The following is a 15893-nucleotide window of genomic DNA, read 5'->3' as shown; positions in this document are numbered from 1 at the left end:
TTGAACACTCTTTGTGTAATCTTTCTTTCTCAGAGTAGATATACAGTGCTAATCTGCAATTTGGTGTCTTCTCATCAAAGGCACCAGGAGGTGTGAAGTGTTTCCAATTCTGTGTGTTCTCAGGACATACCCCCTGGGGTGAGACTAGGAAGACTGTCTTTTTCTCAGGATAACATAGGTCATGACCTTAAGGTACCGTCACACTAAGCGACGCTGCAGCGATACCGACAACGATGTCGATCGCTGCAGCGTCGCTGTTTGGTCGCTGGAGAGCTGTCACACAGACAGCTCTCCAGCGACCAACGATGCCAAAGTCCCCGGGTAACAAGGGTAAACATTGGGTTACTAAGCGCAGGGCCGCGCTTAGTAATCCGATGTTTACCCTGGTTACCAGCGTAAACGTTAAAAAAACAAACACTACATACTTACATTCCGTGTCTGTCCTCCGGCGCTCTGCTTTCCTCTCCACTGTCAGCGCCGGTCAGCCGGAAAGCAGAGCGGTGACGTCACCGCTGTGCTTTCCGGCTGGCCTGCGCTGACACAGGATGCAGGAGGAGTGCAGAGAAGCACAGCGCCGGTGACACACAGCTGAAGGAAAATATGTAATGTTTGTTTTTTAACGTTTACGCTGGCAACCAGGGTAAACATCGGGTTACTAAGTGCGGCCCTGCGCTTAGTAACCCGATGTTTACCCTGGTTACCAGTGAAGACATCGCTGGATCGGTGTCACACACGCCGATCCAGCGATGTCAGCGGGAAGTCCAGCGAGGAAATAAAGTTCTGGACTTTCCTCAGCGACCAACGATCTCCCAGCAGGGGCCTGATCGTTGGTCGCTGTCACACATAACGATTTCCTTAACGATATCGTTGCTACGTCACAAAAAGCAACGATATCGTTAATGATATCGTTATGTGTGACGGTAACTTTAGTGAAGAGCTGCAGCCTAGGACAGATGCTAAGTTACTGCTGGTCATACATCCATACATATACATATTTACCTACACCCTCATTCAAGCAAAAGCCTTCTTTCCCCCAAATCCGTGAAGCCATCCACTTTCAGATGCTCCACCGCATGAAGATCTTCTCGAGTGAGGGGTCGTCCTTCAGAGAGTTAAGAATTGTTCATGTGAACAACGCCTTGGTCAATGAAGTTTTATCTATGGTTTAAAAATGTAGTTCACCTCTGGCTCCAAACGGGTTTTTCACAGTTTGTTTCATTTTGTCCAGTGCGACAGCTTAACCTCACAAGTCTACCTTTTGATGTGACCTCCAGCTCCAAGGAGTCATTGTTCCTATTCTAAGAATGCTCCTCAAACCTACTCACAGTCCCTAATAATGATGGCTTGGCCAGACTCATTGTGGAATTGAAAAAACGCAACTAATTTGTGCGAGTCTGTAGATTTTGCATGGAATCCTTATGATCTGAATTTGCATCATTGGAACCAGAAGAATTCTTCTATTGGGTATACTTACGCGACATCTGTCTATTTGAGTTTTCAGAGACCATCTTTAATGTTTGCTTTCTAGCAGATCCATCTTTTCTCTCCAATGGCAGATGGTGCCAACTGATGCCAGTCTCTCGGGCTGCGGAGCAGTGTTCAACCATCAAACCACCCAGGGTTTTGGTCTCTAGAAGAATCCCGTGGCACATGCGTAGATTAAAATCTCGGCTCAGTCACAACTTTGAGATGTCCTTGAGCCGAGATCTCAATTGGCGCATGCAGCTATGGTGTGCTGGCAGATTCTCTTTAGGTTATCATTGTTGTTGCTGAGGCATCCTCAACATAGACATTTTGGCCTCGTGTTTCAATCACAAGTTCACAACTTAAGTCGCCATATGCCAAGAGATTATGCAGTGGATGCTCTGATAACTCTTTGGACAGCATTCTTCTTCCTTAGGCGGTTCAAGTTGGAGCGTGTCCACATGATCCCGTTGGAGTGTGTTCACTTAATCCTAATCGCTGTGGACTGGCCTCTCCAACCTTATACAGGTGGGGCTCCATAGCCTCCACCTTCCTGACTGGAGCAAGACTTGTGGTCGGCACACACAGATGTCTGGCCCACTTTGCGTCCTGCCTTATTCATTAATTCATCTCCCTCTTGCATTCTACTTCACTTCTTCATCAAGACCAGCTTGAAATACACCGTTCTTGATGAAATGGAGCAATTGGGTAAACTTTGTTCTGGCTGAACTCTAGGAGTTTCCCATTATCCCTCTTCGCAGCATCTCCCCAAAGTTCCTTAGGAGTCAGTTCTTTTTCCATGCAGGTATTTATTCCCTAGACTCTGGTCATATTGTTTCCTGATTGTTCCTTGTTGCTGAATTTGTTTTATTTTTGGGGGTTGATCTTCTGCTTTTGGCACTAAACTATCCAAAGAAATGCTTTAGGCCACTTGGCGGAGCAAGCACATTTTTTGTATATAAAATCCGTCCTCCTAGCTGTATGGCTTATACTCTCGGTCCTGTGTTTCCTAATCTGTTTAACGAGAAAGGGATTTTACGGTAGGTACAAAAATATAGTTTTTGCAAAGTTACCAGTTCTTCCTGTCTGTATGAGTTTTTTTTTTTTTTTTTTTATTGATTTTCCTTTTCTCTTTTATTTATTTTTTTTTCTTTAATTGTCTCGCTAGGAATCTGAAGTAATGTAATTTCATATTCCTTTGATATAGGTGTGTTGATGTGTGTCGTGTGCAACTTGTATCAAGTGGACCACGAGTTAGACAGGCATTCGGAAAGCTTTTGAAGTCTATTTCTTTGGATATCGTATTAAGGTATGTTCTACCATTGTGTGTAATAGCTTAATAAAAGAGCCCGAAAATGCTTTTTACATCTTTTATTTGCTTACTTCTCTTTTCTTCCTGGCTATATAATACAGGCTTCAGCAAAATTATAGCTGGTTCGTTACACAAAATTCCTACATCTTGCTGAATTCCCAGAAGGTTTAAAGGGATTGTTCCCTACTTTATATTTTATCCTTTATGGGCCCGGGTGTTGTAAGAAATAATTGTACTCGTCTACAGCAGGGGTCCCCAACTCCAGTCCTCAAGGCCCACCAACAGGTCATGTTTTCAGGATTTCCTTTGCATTGCACAGGTGATGCAATTATTACCTGGGCAAGACTAAGGAAATCCTGAAAACATGACATGTTGGTGGGCCTTGAGGACTGGAGTTGGGGACCCCTGGTCTACAGCATTTGGTAATGAGTCCTCCAGCGTTTTTCTGCCATCAACAGCCGGGCTCTTCATTCCACCTGAGATTGAGTGTTCGGGTGCCATGTGAAGGCTGCCAAGGTCACGTGATGCTCCCTACTGGATGCTGATGCCAGGAGGGGCTGGCAGGGACACAATACCAAGTGTGGGGCATTGGCACCGGTCTGGTAGATCTGTAGGGGTTTTTAATTTCTTTAAGGGGTTGTCTGGTCAAAACCGATAAGTCTGCATCACTGTGTGTGACTGAAGACTTATGAATCCCCCCAGCGCATGCACTGTACGCTGCGGGGATTTGCCGGTTTCATACCCGTTATCGGAGGGTATGTATGTGTTATAGATACCCGTGGCCTCGCTCCATACACTTGTAGGCCAAGTGTATGGAGAGCAAGGCTGCACCCACTGGCCTCACCACCCTGTCCTATAACGCATACATACCCTCCGGTCCCGGGTCTGAAGCGGCAAATCCCCCATATTGCACAGTATGTGATTAATAAGTCTGCAGTCACACAGAGTAGCTGCAGACTTGTCAGTTTTGACCAGACAACTACTTTAAGCCAGGCTGGTCCTATTAAGGTTTACTTGTAAAGTATTGGATAAGCCCTTTAAATATATCAATACTAAATCGTTTGGCTAAGGCTGTGTTCACACTTCCATTAGTATTTATAATGACAAGAATTCCACAGTCTTGCACCATTCCTGCCATTAAATGTCGGACCCTCTTCTGCTTGACAACTGATATTAATTACTTTTGCATTTTGTTTTGTCTTACAAGTAATACAAGTTACACCGAAACGCAGGAAATCTCCTCTGCAGTACGAAACCACATGAGCAAATCTCCCAGCAACACTTTCCATCCGCAGGATTTTTCCGATGTCATCAGCTTCATACTGTATGGGAATTTTCACAGATCAGGGTAAGGCCATGCGACTAGGTCTAGCACTAGGCTAAGCTCCAGTTCACAGATCAGGGTAAGGCCATGCGGCTAGGTCTAGCACTTGGCTAAGCTCCAGTTCACAGATCAGGGTAAGGCCATGCGGCTAGGTCTAGCACTAGGCTAAGCTCCAGTTCACAGATCAGGGTAAGGCCATGCGGCTAGGTCTAGCACTAGGCTAAGCTCCAGTTCACAGATCAGGGTAAGGCCATGCGGCTAGGTCTAGCACTAGGCTAAGCTCCAGTTCACAGATCAGGGTAAGGCCATGCGGCTAGGTCTAGCACTAGGCTAAGCTCCAGTTCACAGATCAGGGTAAGGTCATGCGGCTAGTTCTAGCACTAGGCTAAGCTCCAGTTCACAGATCAGGGTAAGGCCATGCGGCTAGGTCTAGCACTAGGCTAAGCTCCAGTTCACAGATCAGGGTAAGGCCATGCGGCTAGGTCTAGCACTAGGCTAAGCTCCAGTTCACAGATCAGGGTAAGGCCATGCGGCTAGGTCTAGCACTAGGCTAAGCTCCAGTTCACAGATCAGGGTAAGGCCATGCGGCTAGGTCTAGCACTAGGCTATGCTCCAGTTCACAGATCAGGGTAAGGCCATGCGGCTAGGTCTAGCACTAGGCTAAGCTCCAGTTCACAGATCAGGGTAAGGCCATGCGGCTAGGTCTAGCACTAGGCTAAGCTCCAGTTCACAGATCAGGGTAAGGCCATGCGGCTAGGTCTAGCACTAGGCTAAGCTCCAGTTCACAGATCAGGGTAAGGCCATGTGGCTAGGTCTAGCACTAGGCTAAGCTCCAGTTCACAGATCAGGGTAAGGCCATGCGGCTAGGTCTAGCACTAGGCTAAGCTCCAGTTCACAGATCAGGGTAAGGCAATGCGGCTAGGTCTAGCACTAGGCTAAGCTCCAGTTCACAGATCAGGGTAAGGCCATGCGGCTAGGTCTAGCACTAGGCTAAGCTCCAGTTCACAGATCAGGGTAAGGCCATGCGGCTAGGTCTAGCACTAGGCTAAGCTCCAGTTCACTGATCAGGGTAAGGCCATGCGGCTAGGTCTAGCACTAGGCTAAGCTCCAGTTCACAGATCAGGGTAAGGCCATGCGGCTAGGTCTAGCACTAGGCTAAGCTCCAGTTCACTCGCTCACTTCCTATGGACGCTTTTGTCAATGATAAAATATAAGTCGTCTTTCTGTCAGATAGTGCCAGATTTGCTTTCACAGTGGAATGTCAAGGGGAAGTGATGAATTAATGTACAGTACTGTGCAAAAGGTTTAGGCCGGTGTGGAAAGATTGCTTTAAAAAAAGACAAGTTAATAGCTTTCTTTATAATTCTCAGTCCTAAATCACATTATTTGGTGCGAGTGCTGTTTCAATTTAAAGTGGCATCAACGCATCAGTTCTTCTAGGGACACATACACACCGTTTTTGAGGGAACGCGGCAGGAAGGTTGTAATAAACATCTTGGTGAACTAACCACAGATCTTCTGTGGATGTCGGCTTTTTGCAAATCCTTTTGTAATCCCAGACTCTGAGATCAGTGTTCTTTGGGGTCGTATCCTCACTTCCAGGACTTTGTTGTTCTTTACGCTGAGGATTGTTCTTAATGATACTGGCTGCATGTTTGGGATATTTGTCGTGCTGCATAATAAATTTGTAGCTAATCAGACGGTATTGCGTGATGGCTAGGTATCTGCCTGTATTTGTCAGCATTGAGGACACCGTTAATCCTGACCTAATCCCCAATTCCATTTGCCGAAATATAGCCCCAGATTTCCCAGGACCCTCCACCATGTCTTACTGCTGTATGCAAACCCTCATTATTGTACCGTCCTCCAGCAAATAAACTTTCTTCTTTTACAGCTAATTAGCTCACATTTTGACTCCTCAGTCCTGAGCACCGGCTGCCATTTTCTGCACTCCAGTTCTTATATTTTTGTGCATAATTGGGTCTCTTGGCCTTGCTCACTTGTCAGAGATACTCCTTTGACCAGACATCTCCAAACAGATGTGTGGAACTGGGTCCCACAGGTTGCTGCCACTTATGAGCTGATGGCACTGCTGGGCATCTACCGATTTTTGAAGGGAAGTAAGCATGCTGTATCTTTCATCTGCTGCACTAAGTTTACTTGGTCGACCACTGTGCCTTCGGTCTTAAACGGTGCCCATTTCTTGGTGCCCTCAATTTTGACAAATAGAAACAGATTCTAACTCCCTTTTTACCTATCATGGTGAGTTTATGGCTGCTTTTATTCTTCCTAGTAAGGATAACTGGCTGGAGAGGTTGTTCTACAGCTGCCAGAGACTGGATAAGAGAGAAGCGTCACTCATTCCTCGCAACCTGCTAAAGACGGAGGCCCTCCTGTGGCAATGGGTTGTATGGGAAGCGGCTCAATTCACTGTCCTGTCAAAGTTGCGGACGCCGCTAGGAAGAGCTCAAGATACGTTCCAGACTATCGAAGGTATGTGGTGGTCGTGACTGGAAGAAGAGCTGTGTGCGCATGCGAGATGCATGTTTGCGTAATTCTCTGGTTTTATCTTGAGTCATTTATGTATCACAAGCTTGTCATTCTTGCTTTTACATTGAAACGGACTCGCCTTTTGTTTTTAAGGCATTATCCGAAGCCTAGCCGCTCACACTCTTAATCCAGATCAGGATGCGAGTCAGTGGACGACTGCCGACAATGACGAAGGACATGGCAATAATCAGTTGCGCCTAGTGCTTCTCTTACAGTATTTGGAGAATTTGGACAAGTTGATGTACAATGCCTATGAAGGATGTGCCAATGCCTTAACCTCTCCACCCAAGGTATGTAAGAATGTGTGCTTTACTAAGCCTTGCAACGTCCGATGCTGCAAGGACTTGTTAAATTTTGCAACAATTTTTTTTCCCTCCTTTAAAGGTTATCAGAACATTCTTCTATACGAACCGACAAACGTGCCAAGACTGGCTCACCCGAATCCGAATCGCCATCATGAGAGTGGGCTTGTTAGCCGGCCAACCTGCCGTAACGGTCAGGCATGGGTTTGACCTGCTGTGTGAGATGAAGAATAACAGTACCCCCCAGGTAAAAAAAAAAAAATCTGCATAGTCATACGATGCAGATTGAGATACAGTATGCTCAATGCTAACTGCGTGATAATATTTGTAAAGGGATCAGAATTTGAGCTGACTGTGATGATGGTGGTGGAAGCCCTTTGCGAACTTCAGTGCCCAGAAGCCATACAGGGACTTGCTGTGTGGTCGTCCGCTGTTGCTGGAAAAAGTCTTTCCTGGATTAATTCTGTGGCTCTACAAGCAGACGGAAGGTACGGTAACCTGTCAGAGGTGATCGGGTAATCGAGTAAAAATCAGCGGTACGACTGGATCCCACCTTTTCATTGTGGGAGCATATTTGGCTCAATGCACTTGTGGCATTTGATCTTCTTCCTTGTTGTCACTAGTCATTTGCCTGCTTGTACTTGATCTCTCCATACGCTAGCATCCTGGTTATATGGAGCAGATCAATCTATACAAGCAGAGACACAATGTTCAGGTCTTACGCTGTCAGGCGTTTGTGTGACCGCATTATACATGCACTTTCCTGGGATGTTTGGGAGAAGTTGCTCTTCCATTATGTTTAGATGCCATTATTTATTCTCAAGCAAAATAGTGCTGCCTTGCGTGAAAAGCACTTGGTGCATTACCTGCCAAAATGGGTCTCACTTACAGTGGGTGATGTTCTCGATGGTGTGTTATATGCTGCAATTTATAATCTTCTGCTTTGTATCATGAATTTATGGCCAGTTTTGTTCCCGGTAGGTTTGAGAAAGCAGCCGTGGAATATCAGGAACACTTATGTGCGATGACCGGGGTCGACTGCAGCACTTCAGGATTTGACAAAACGGTTCTGAAGTTGGCGAATTCCACCAGCACATCTGCAAGCCCCAAACATGCGAACGGTACGTGTATGTATTGGATCTAGCGCATTACCATCTGTAGGCTGCTTGTGGTTTATCGGTTGCTTACAGTCGGGTAACTTTGTTTCATTTTATTTTATTTTTTTCATTATTCTTGGCCTTGTTTTTTGGTTATTGCAGTAAAATTGATGAACACTGGTTCTATCTATTTGTGACTTGCAGGAGACACCCGTAAGACTGTCCTAACGAAACCTAGCGATCCTTTGCCTGAAGTGGTCAACTATTTGGGAAATAAGGCCTGCGAGTGCTACATTTCAATCGCTGACTGGCCTGCAGTCCAGGAGTGGCAGAACAGCATGCACGACTTGAAGAAAGGAGCATTGGGAAGCTGTATTAACATGAAGACGGACTTCAATTATATTAAGTGAGTCCTCTGGTGTATCTGCCTCTTATTATTACATTGTGGTTCACCTCCAAAATGCCTTTTAAACTAACTATACATTGTAGGGGCCAAGTCCGCCAAAGCAAAAATCATACTTGCACTATACCTGTTACTGGTACGGTGCTTTAGAAAGCAACTTGATTCTTGCGCAAGTGAGGGGCCTTCATTGCACCCTTGGCGTGGCCAAGGACTGTGCATCCTTACGCTGCCTCATTCTGCATTACTCTGTCGCCTCATTGGGGGACACAGGACCATGGGTGTTATGCTGCTGTCACTAGGAGGCGACACTAAGCATAATCTGAAAAAGATTAACTGTGGCTCCTCCTCTGCAGTATACACCCCTGGATGGCATCAACCTTCTCCAGTTTTTTGCTTAGTGTCGCATAGGAGGCACACCTAAGATTTTTTTTTTTTTTACTCCGTTTTTTTCCTATGGATTACAGATGAAGAAAAGAGGGTCTCCTGTGAGACTCCCGGCATGGCTCCTTCCTCGGCCCCCTATGCCCGGTTGAAGTAGAGATGGATATTTCCCCATGTTGCTCCTTCCCCAGTGCCTCGGGTGCTGGTTCGAAGTCGAGACGACCCCCTGCCCCCCCCCCCTCCTTCCCCAATTCTTTTTGGTTTCTGGGTTGAGGTCGAGGCGAGGATAAAGGCCCCTGAAGGTGTGACAACAGCACCCTCCCTAATCCCCCTTTGGGGGCATTAGGTTGAGACGCCTCAGGTAGGAAGGAGCGACATGGTGAAATATCCATCTCTACTTCAACCGGGCACCCCGTAATAGGGGGCCGAGGAAGGAGCCATGCCGGGAGTCTCACAGGAGACCCTCTTTTCTTCATCTGTAATCCGTAGGAAGAAAACGGAGTAAAAAAAAATCTTAGGTGTGCCTCCTATGCGACACGAAGCAAAAAACTGGAGAAGGCTGACGCTGTCCAGGGGTGTATACTGCAGAGGAGGAGCCACAGTTAATCTTTTTCAGATTATGCATAGTGTCGCCTCCTAGTGGACAGCAGCATAACACCCATGGTCCTGTGTCCCCCAATTAGAGGCTAAGAGAAAGAGATTTTACGGTGAGTACACAAAAATCTCCTTTTTTCGGACTTTTCCTTGCGTCTGATGTCTTGCTTTCTAGATTGAATGCTGCCCCATGTGCGCATGTGTTTTGACACTGCCTGTGCCAGCGGGCATGCACATAGTGGTTAGGCATGTTCTGCTTCCAGGTGTAACACAGCAGTGAGGATCCAGGTAGGAGAACGCACCTTGCCACTGTGTGCAATGAGCTATGTGCACACGACGGCGGCGGCACAGTCCGTGCGCATGCACACGCAATGCAGCATTTGCTTTAGGAACTGAGCACTGTCCATCAGAAACAAGTGCTCATGATGCAAAATGAGGGGGCATAGCAGTGCACCGAGCTCTTGGCATCATCAAGGGTGCACTGAAACCCCCTCATTTGCTTAGGCATAAAATTATTTTCCCAATCTCTGTACCAATTGTACATTGCTAGTATGATTTCTGTAGGGGCTAAGTCCCCCTATAGCACTGCATAGTTAGTTTAAAAGGCATTTTGGGAGTGACCGACTTAAATTGTTATACACCGTGATCTGATAATAGACGGCCTACTTAACAATCACAAATAGAATTCTCTATAGAAAGTTTGTGGTTTATCTCCTCAATAAATGCAGCACTGCCACTCTGTCGCCAATATACTCTCGTTCCATGTTAAGTATGATTTTGCTTCTTGAGTCGATTTCTAGCCTTCCAGTTTATTATGGAACTTTTTCTCAACAGGTCCCTAAGCAGCTTTGAGTATGGAGAGTTTCTGGAATGCGCAGAACAGTTGGAATTATTGCCCGGGGAGAACCTGAACCTTGTGAATGGCGGCTTTAAGGAAAAAATAGGTACAATTCTTAAATCTCTGCAGATAATTTAGTTCCTAACTAAATGACTTGCCTAGTACATTTACAAAAGTGTTACTGATTTGTTGCAACGCGTTTCGGGCCAGTGGTAGGCCATGTCTAATGGACAATGTGTCGTTGGAAAATGGGGACCATGGGTATATAAGCTGTGACTTGGTGGGGTACACTTAAGAAAATCTTTACTTCTTCTACCAGGATATATATTTCTGTAGTGTGTTGCTCCTTACAAGGTTACTGGCCACCTTAGAAGTAGACCGTCTCCTATTCGAGGAGCACAAGGTTGAAGGAGCTCGCTGTCCGTGGGAAGCAAAGGAGCTGTGCGCTGCGGAACACAAGAGAACCCCTTTAGATCAATAGGTTGTCCATGTATTGAGGAGCAATTTTTTACGTGAGTAATGACATTTGGACTTTACATCTTAATTGCTTCTAGACATGAAGAAGCTGCTTCCCAACATGCTAAGTCCTGATCCCAGAGAGCTTCAGAAGTGCATCGAAGTCCAGCTGCTCCGGAGCTCGGTGTGTTTGAGTTTGGCCCTAAGTGAAGCAGACCAGGAGCAGAAGTGGCAATCCATCTCTGAGTAAGCAAAGCGGGGGCTTCCTTTCCCTCTTCATCTGTGATATATATATATATATATCCCAAGAGCTTTACATTGTATTAAGTACTTTCTCAACCTTAGAATTCTTGATGCACACGGAAAAATGTTTTACTCTAAATTACAGAAATCTGAGCAAACACTTGAAGCAAACAGCCCGTATAGCTATGGGACCGCTAAGGCTTTCCACACTGACTATATCCCAGTCACTGCCAGCTTTAGGAACATTACAGCTGTACTGTGCGTCCTCTCTGGAGAGCACCGTGTCCAGCAAACTCTCAACTGAGGTAAGGTGTGCTATTACTGAAGTGCTAATGTCATTGTGTTCAAAACCCTGCATGTGTCTATCAGCCGCAGGGACTTAAGCATATTGTTTGAGCACGCAGAAGTTGCTCGTTTAGCATATGAGCATGCCTAGATAACACCTTATCCCAGCACATTTGCTAATCAATAGTAATGCCCCAAAAGGGAAAGGGACCACCAAAGAGCAATTCTAGTATTGCAGGTTCTGTAAGGATTAGAAATCACTCTATGGATCTCCAATTAGTTTTCTGAAGGTATGACCATTCGAATATTTTATCTCTTGAGTTCCCCCTTAAGGCTACGTTCACATTAGCGTTGCGCGCCGGTGCGTCGGCGACGCAACGGCGACGCAACGCGCGACGCATCAAAAACGCTGCGTTTTGCGACGCGTGCGTCGTTTTTTGACGAAAATCGGACGCACGAAAAATGCAACTTGTTGCATTTTCGTGCGTCCGACGCTAGCGTCGAAAACGACGCACATGTCGAAAAACGCTAACAAAAAACGCACGCGTCCCCTATGTTAAACATAGGGGCGCGTCGCCGCTGCGTCGCCCACGCAACAGCGACGCACATTAGCGTAACGCTAATGTGAACGTAGCCTAAGTCATGCCTGTACTTCTAAATTTGCTTCCTATTGTAGGTATACAGAATTGTCTGACGTCTGTGCTAAAGGTACCTTCACACTGAACGATATCGCTAGCGATCCGTGACGTTGCAGCGTCCTGGCTAGCGATATCGTTGAGTTTGACACGCAGCAGCGATCAGGATCCTGCTGTGCCATCGTTGGTCGGAGCAGAAAGTCCAGAACTTTATTTCGTCGCTGGATCTCCCGCAGACATCGCTGAATCGGCGTGTGTGACGCCGATTCAGCGATGTCTTCACTGGTAACCAGGGTAAACATCGGGTTACTAAGCGCAGGGCCACGCTTAGTAACCCGATGTTTACCCTGGTTACCAGCGTAACCGTAAAAAAAAAAAAAAACACTACATACTTACATTCTGGTGTCTGTCCCCCGGCGCTGTGCTTCTCTGCACTGACTGTGAGCGCCATCCGGAAAGCACAGCGGTGACGTCACCGCTGTGCTCTGCTTTCCGGCCGGCCGGCGTTCACAGTGCAGAGAAGCACAGCGCCGGGGGACAGACACTGGAATGTAAGTATGTAGTGTTTTTTTTTTTTTTTTTTTTTTACGTTTACGCTGGTAACCAGGGTAAACATCGGGTTACTAAGCGCGGCCCTGCGCTTAGTAACCCGATGTTTACCCTGGTTACCAGGGGACTTCGCATAGTTAGTCGCTGGAGAGCTGTCTGTGTGACAGGTCTCCAGCGACCACACAGCGACGCTGCAGCGATCGGGATCGTTGTCTAGATCGCTGCAGCGTCGCTAAATGTGACGGTACCTTAAGTCATTAGTTCATTTACAAATCTTTTGATCTCCATTGTGTTGTTGCCGGTCACTAACTCCACTGCTGTGTCTCCAGGACTGTCTGATACCGCTATACAGTGAAGCTTTGAGGTCATGTAAGCAGCACGACGTCAGACCGTGGATACACGCGCTGAGATACACCACCTTCCAGAATCGGCTGGCAGACAAGTTCAAAGGTAGTTGTCGCTGCAGGTCGCATTCTGCCATGACTTTTTAGCTAGATGGTTGATTTCTATACTAATGAAGAAGCACTTTGCCTAAATTTCTGCCGCTGCTGTAAAACTGTCCACGTGACCAGTGGAGGTTCGACCGCTGGGACACCTCTGAATCCTGAGAATGGGGCTCTGAATTCTCTGGTCGGAATGGGATGGTGACTGCACTTGTACCTCTGATTCATTTATGATCTATGAGACCGCCAGAGATCGGAGAGTACAGCGCTCACCTTTCTCCGACAGTCCCATCATGGGGCAATGCAGTATGTTATCACCTATGCTGCTGGGAATAACTCCTAGGATCTGTGGTCAGACATGTACAGTCCAGTATAAACGTATGGTTATAATAAAATCTTTCTAAGATTATTTTAATGGATATGGGCTGATCAGGATTGTCCTGTTACATCGTATATTTTGTATTGTTGTTTTGAGAGTTGGCTGCATGTAAATAATTAGGGGCACTTTTTTAAAGGGAACCTGTCACCCCCAAAATCGATGGTGAGGTGAACTCACCGTCATCAGGGGCTTATCTACAGCATTCTGTAATGCTGTAGATAAGCCGCCGATGTAACCTGAAAGAGGAGAAAAAGAGGTTAGATTATACTCACCCAGGGGCGGTCCTGCTCCGATGGGTGTCTCAGGTCCGGAACAGCGCCTCCCATCTTCCCATCTTCATTCCATGACGTCCTCTTCTGGTCTTCACGCCGCGGCTGGGGCGCAGGCTTACTGTCTGTCCTGTTGAGGGCAGAGCAAAGTATTGCAGTGCGCAGGCGCCGGAAAGGTCAGAGAGGCCCGATACCTGCGCACTGCAGTACTTTACAAAATACTGATCAAACAAAAAACCAATGTGTGTTCATGAGATTTCTGAAATCTCATAGGCTTTGCTGGTATTATAAGAAGCAGCTGAAAATTAGCATTAAAAAAACGCAGCAAAAAGTGTGAACTTACCCTAATAATTGCAAATTTTATATCATAAACTTGCAATTAAAGGGGTTGGCCTTTGAACAACATGTGTCACCTGTGCATTTATCGACAGAAGTGGGGACTTGAGTTTCTCAAATTCAACTTGCCCGCAAGACCGCGGCCAGGTGAAGTTGAATGAAAGGTCGATCATGCATTCACGCCCTGTCACTTCATTGCCTATGGAAGTGAGGGAACGATCCACGGTCACGTCCATTCACTACTGTCAGAGACGTTGAATGGTGGCCTTTTTCTGTATTTATTAAAAAGGTCAATGAAGCCAAATCAAGCAGACTTGGATTTGGATCCCGTAGAGCCCCGGTCACCCCAGAATGTGTCACTTTATTGTTGCAGATTGCAGTGTACATGGGTAATTGCATATAGTTTACTCCGTATGCCCCTTAGTTTCTCAGACTTCCTTGTCTTGTGTTACTTTACAGATCAGATGTCCGTCAAGAGTCATCTGATGGAATTGGGTTTAACTGCTGCTAAATGTTCGAGAAAGCGGGGCAATGTTACACTTGCCGCAAGGTTAATTGCCCAGTGCTGCAGTATCCAGCTCGGGCAGGTGACCAATGCCCAGGATCTAGTTGCTAATTTTAAAAAGCTCTCGCTTCACGGACAGATGGATGAAAAGTGGGGACCGGAGCTTGACATTGAAAAGGCTAAACTCCTGTACGCTGCAGGTCAGTATGACATTGACCATGTGCGGCATGAATGGGGCTGTGTACGGACTACAGAGAGGGATTATATTGTGCTAATCAATAATAATAATAATAATATAATAATAATTTTTATTTATATAGCGCCAACATATTCCGCAGCGCTTTACAAATTATAGAGGGGACTTGTACATACAATAGACATTACAGCATAACAGAAATACAGTTCAAAACAGATACCAAGAGGAGTGAGGGCCCTGCTCGTAAGCTTACAAACTATGAGGAAAAGGGGAGACACGAGAGGTGGATGGTAACAATTGCTATAGTTATTCGGACCAGCCATAGTGTAAGGCTTGGGTGTTCATGTAAAGCTGCATGAACCAGTTAATTAATTTTTTTTTTTTTTTTTTTTTTTTTTTAATATAGGCCACACAGGGATCGTTAGGTTAATGCATTGAGGCGGTAGGCCAGTCTGAACAAATGAGTTTTTAGGGCACGCTTAAAACTGTGGGGATTGGGGATTAATCGTATTATCCTAGGTAGTGCATTCCAAAGAATCGGCGCAGCACGTGTAAAGTCTTGGAGACGGGAGTGGGAGGTTCTGATTATTGAGGATGCTAACCTGAGGTCATCAGCGGAGCGGAGGGCACGGGTAGGGTGGTAGACTGAGACCAGAGAGGAGATGTAGGGTGGTGCTGAGCCATGGAGTGCTTTGTGGATGAGGGTAGTAGTTTTGTACTGGATTCTTGAGTGGATGGGTAACCAGTGTAATGACTGGCACAAGGTAGAGGCATCGGTGTAACGGTTGGTGAGGAATATGATCCTGGCAGCAGCATTCAGGACAGATTGGAGCGGGGAGAGTTTGGTAAGAGGGAGGCCGATTAGTAGAGAGTTACAATAGTCCAGACGAGAATGAATAAGTGAAACAGTAAGAGTTTTTGCAGAGTCGAAAGTAAGAAAAGGGCGAATTCTAGAAATGTTTTTGAGATGCAGGTAAGAAGAGCGAGCCAGTGATCGGATGTGGGGGGTGAATGAAAGGTCAGAATCAAGGATGACCCCAAGGCAGCGGGCATGTTGCTTTGGAGTAATGGTGGAACCGCAAACGGAGATGGCAATGTCAGGCAAAGGTAGGTTAGTAGAGGGAGAAAACACGAGGAGTTCAGTTTTTGACAGGTTTAGTTTCAGATAGAGGGAGGACATGATGCTAGAGACAGCGGTAAGACAATCACTGGTGTTTTCTAATAAGGCAGGCGTGAGATCAGGAGAAGAAGTGTATAGTTGGGTGTCGTCAGCATAGAGATGGTACTGGAAGCCAAATCTACTGATTGTTTGTCCAATAGGGGCAGTATACA

General features: G+C 46.2%; 1 protein-coding gene across 1 annotated transcript in view; it reads left to right on the top strand.

Moving 5' to 3' along the window:
* Positions 1–15893, top strand: part of SMG1 (SMG1 nonsense mediated mRNA decay associated PI3K related kinase) — a 121554-nt gene that overhangs the window by 55827 nt on the left and 49834 nt on the right. Inside the window, exons 18-30 of the mRNA XM_069734120.1 lie at positions 2672–2773; positions 3984–4124; positions 6394–6593; positions 6744–6940; positions 7035–7199; positions 7286–7440; positions 7934–8073; positions 8254–8455; positions 10262–10371; positions 10820–10967; positions 11110–11269; positions 12763–12883; positions 14320–14565. Coding sequence (XP_069590221.1) covers positions 2672–2773; positions 3984–4124; positions 6394–6593; positions 6744–6940; positions 7035–7199; positions 7286–7440; positions 7934–8073; positions 8254–8455; positions 10262–10371; positions 10820–10967; positions 11110–11269; positions 12763–12883; positions 14320–14565 — 2087 coding nt within the window. The remainder of the gene's footprint in view (positions 1–2671; positions 2774–3983; positions 4125–6393; positions 6594–6743; positions 6941–7034; positions 7200–7285; positions 7441–7933; positions 8074–8253; positions 8456–10261; positions 10372–10819; positions 10968–11109; positions 11270–12762; positions 12884–14319; positions 14566–15893) is intronic.

This window comes from Ranitomeya imitator, chromosome 7 (genome assembly GCF_032444005.1).
Source record: "Ranitomeya imitator isolate aRanImi1 chromosome 7, aRanImi1.pri, whole genome shotgun sequence".
NCBI lineage: Eukaryota > Metazoa > Chordata > Amphibia > Anura > Dendrobatidae > Ranitomeya > Ranitomeya imitator.
Note: the sequence above shows the minus strand (reverse complement) of the source record. Positions and strands in the feature narration are given on the sequence as shown.